The sequence below is a fragment of the Nicotiana sylvestris genome, chromosome 10 (genome assembly GCF_000393655.2).
Source record: "Nicotiana sylvestris chromosome 10, ASM39365v2, whole genome shotgun sequence".
In the NCBI taxonomy this organism is placed as follows: domain Eukaryota; kingdom Viridiplantae; phylum Streptophyta; class Magnoliopsida; order Solanales; family Solanaceae; genus Nicotiana; species Nicotiana sylvestris.
The window spans coordinates 13,577,580-13,579,682 of NC_091066.1; the positions used below are offsets into that span (position 1 = coordinate 13,577,580).

The window sequence follows — 2,103 nt, forward strand, 5'->3', positions numbered from 1 at the left end:
TCATAAATACTCGGATCATGTGGGTTGCAGACAGTTAATCTCCAAATTAGCCCATAAATGGTGATGGGTCATGTGGAACTTAGTTCAAGGGAGATTGTTGGGTGTATGTGAACAAAGTCTCACATGGAAAAAAAAATTCAACTCTTAATGGTGTGATACTTTTTGGGGAAAATCGTGCGAGTTTGGCCCAAAGCGTTCAGAGTATTTTTGGACCATTTTAGCCTAATTTAGTATATAACTTCAACTAATTAAGAAGGAAAGAAGTCAACAACAAACATTGACCAAAGTTTTTTAAACAAGAGTGAAAGTGAAATAAAACTTATCTTGAAACTTGGAAGTTGCAATATTGCTCCCTAAGAAATACACATAAATACTACAACAAGTGAGCTTTTCATTCTTCAATTTTCTACTGAATCCAGATTTTGAAATGGAAACAGTGAAGTTAATAGGGACTCCTTTCAGTTTTTTCACATACAGAGTTATTTGGGCACTAAAGCTAAAGGAAATAACTTACGAATACATAACTGAAGACATGTCCAACAAAAGTCCTTTGCTTCTGAAATACAATCCAATTCACAAGAAAGTTCCTGTGCTAATCCATGGTGAAAAGTCAGTCTGTGAATCCCTGGTCATCGTCGAATACATCGACGAGACATGGCCACTGAATCCATTACTTTCGGCTGACCCTTACAACAGAGCCGTGGCTCGGTTTTGGGCTAAATATGTTGACGATAAGGTATGATGTTATTAAGATCTACGTTCTTTTCCTTCTACTTTCTTTAGCAAAATTGTAATTTCATACTATCCAGGTGCGATGAGATAATTGAGATTCCTCTATCTTTTACTAAAGGTTTGGAGTCGGATTTGAGTTTTGAGAGTGAGAATCTTTCGATTTACTGGCTGAAATATGAATTAGTCAGGCCAATGAGCTTTGAATATCGATAGTTAATATGTTAAAGATAAGGGTGTAGTATTAATATAAAAATATATATGTTAAAAATAAGGTATGATGTTATTAAGATCTATATTCTTCTCCTTTTATACTTTATTTAGCAAAATTGTAATTCCCTACTATCCAGGGTGCGATGAGATGATTGAGATTCCTCTATTTTTAACTAAAGGTTTGGAATTTGAGTTTCGAGAACGAGAATCTTTCAATTTGCTGGCTAAAATCTGAACTAGTCAGGTGAATGAGCTTTGATATCGATTGTTAATATGGAAAAGAAAATCACAATTTCACCCCTTTTTATACAAGCTAGGAGACCTAAAATACAGAAATAAATGCCTTAGTTTCTCTTTCTTTCCTTTCAAATGCTTGACAAAGGATGTTAATTTGTGCTGCAGTCGTATAACACCTGGAATGTGTTTTGCAACACTGGAGAGAAGCAAGAAAATGCCATAAAAGAGAGCTTGGAAATGCTTAAAACTATAGAGGAAAATGCTTTGGGAGAAAAGAAGTTATTTGGTGGTGAAAATATTGGGCTTGTGGACATAGCCTTTGGAGGGTATGCTCAATGGATGGAGATTATAGAAGATATTGTGGGAGTTAAGTTACTTGATTCTCAAAATTTTCCTCGTCTCAACACATGGATCAAGAATTTCAAAGAAGTTCCAGCCATCAAAGCAAATCTCCCTGATCGTGATGAGATGTTTGTGTATATGAAGAATGCTAGGGACAAGATGTTAGCATCTCCATAAGGAGATTTCTCATATGTTGACTCAATCAACTATGCTTTAATCTCTATATATGAATTTTCGGTATCCATTTCGTTATGTGTAATTGTCAAATCTATCTATAATTAAAAGCAGAAGACAAAAGCACCTCATGAAACCAAATAACAGAACAATAGAATGACACATGTAAAAAAATTTGGACAATCCCACCAACTACTCCCACTTCTTCCACTCCCCTTCCTTTTAAAAACTAACTGAATTACACTTCTTTTTTTTCAAAATTCAAGCAATAGAAACTACCAATAAAAACCACCAACTACTCCCACTTCCCTCCACTCCCCTTCCTTTTAAAAAGTAACTGAATTTCTCCTCTTGCATATATTGAATTAGAAAAAACGTATAGTTGAATTGAATTGACAATCCTCTTCC

At 34.8% G+C, this 2,103-nt stretch overlaps 1 protein-coding gene across 1 annotated transcript; it reads left to right on the forward strand.

Annotated features, from left to right (window-relative positions):
* The first annotated feature begins 349 nt into the window (after positions 1 to 349).
* LOC104230612 (probable glutathione S-transferase) lies at positions 350 to 1,773 on the forward strand. Its single transcript, XM_009783469.2, has 2 exons — positions 350 to 736; positions 1,345 to 1,773. The coding sequence occupies exons 1-2, from the start codon at positions 428 to 430 to the stop codon at positions 1,696 to 1,698; spliced, it is 663 nt and encodes a 220-aa protein (XP_009781771.1). The 5' UTR covers positions 350 to 427; the 3' UTR covers positions 1,699 to 1,773.
* The last annotated feature ends 330 nt before the right edge of the window (positions 1,774 to 2,103 follow it).